Raw genomic sequence first — 245 nt, 5'->3', positions numbered from 1 at the left:
ATACGTAAACCTCACCCATTCCAAAAGACAAAGCAGAATTGATGGCAGGATTCCCGAACCCTCCCTCGTACTCAGGGAGGGTATGAGTCAGGTCATTTTTCGCCAGCCACAGTGCAGTTGTCCAGCGTCCGTTTGCTTTCTCGGCGGTGGTTTCCAATTCGCACAACACCTGGAGGGGTGGATTGGATTGGGGTGGTTAAGCTGTGTTGGGCTATGTTTTGTATCTGGTATGCTTTTAGGTGAAG

General features: G+C 50.2%; 1 protein-coding gene across 1 annotated transcript in view; it reads right to left on the bottom strand.

Moving 5' to 3' along the window:
- The window catches only part of LOC119586548, a 58,792-nt gene that overhangs the window by 21,250 nt on the left and 37,297 nt on the right, over positions 1-245 (bottom strand). The window contains exon 9 of the mRNA XM_037935307.1: positions 16-169. Coding sequence (XP_037791235.1) covers positions 16-169 — 154 coding nt within the window. The remainder of the gene's footprint in view (positions 1-15; positions 170-245) is intronic.

This window comes from Penaeus monodon, chromosome 21 (assembly GCF_015228065.2).
Source record: "Penaeus monodon isolate SGIC_2016 chromosome 21, NSTDA_Pmon_1, whole genome shotgun sequence".
Taxonomy (NCBI): domain Eukaryota; kingdom Metazoa; phylum Arthropoda; class Malacostraca; order Decapoda; family Penaeidae; genus Penaeus; species Penaeus monodon.
This window is presented reverse-complemented; position numbering and strand designations above follow the sequence as displayed.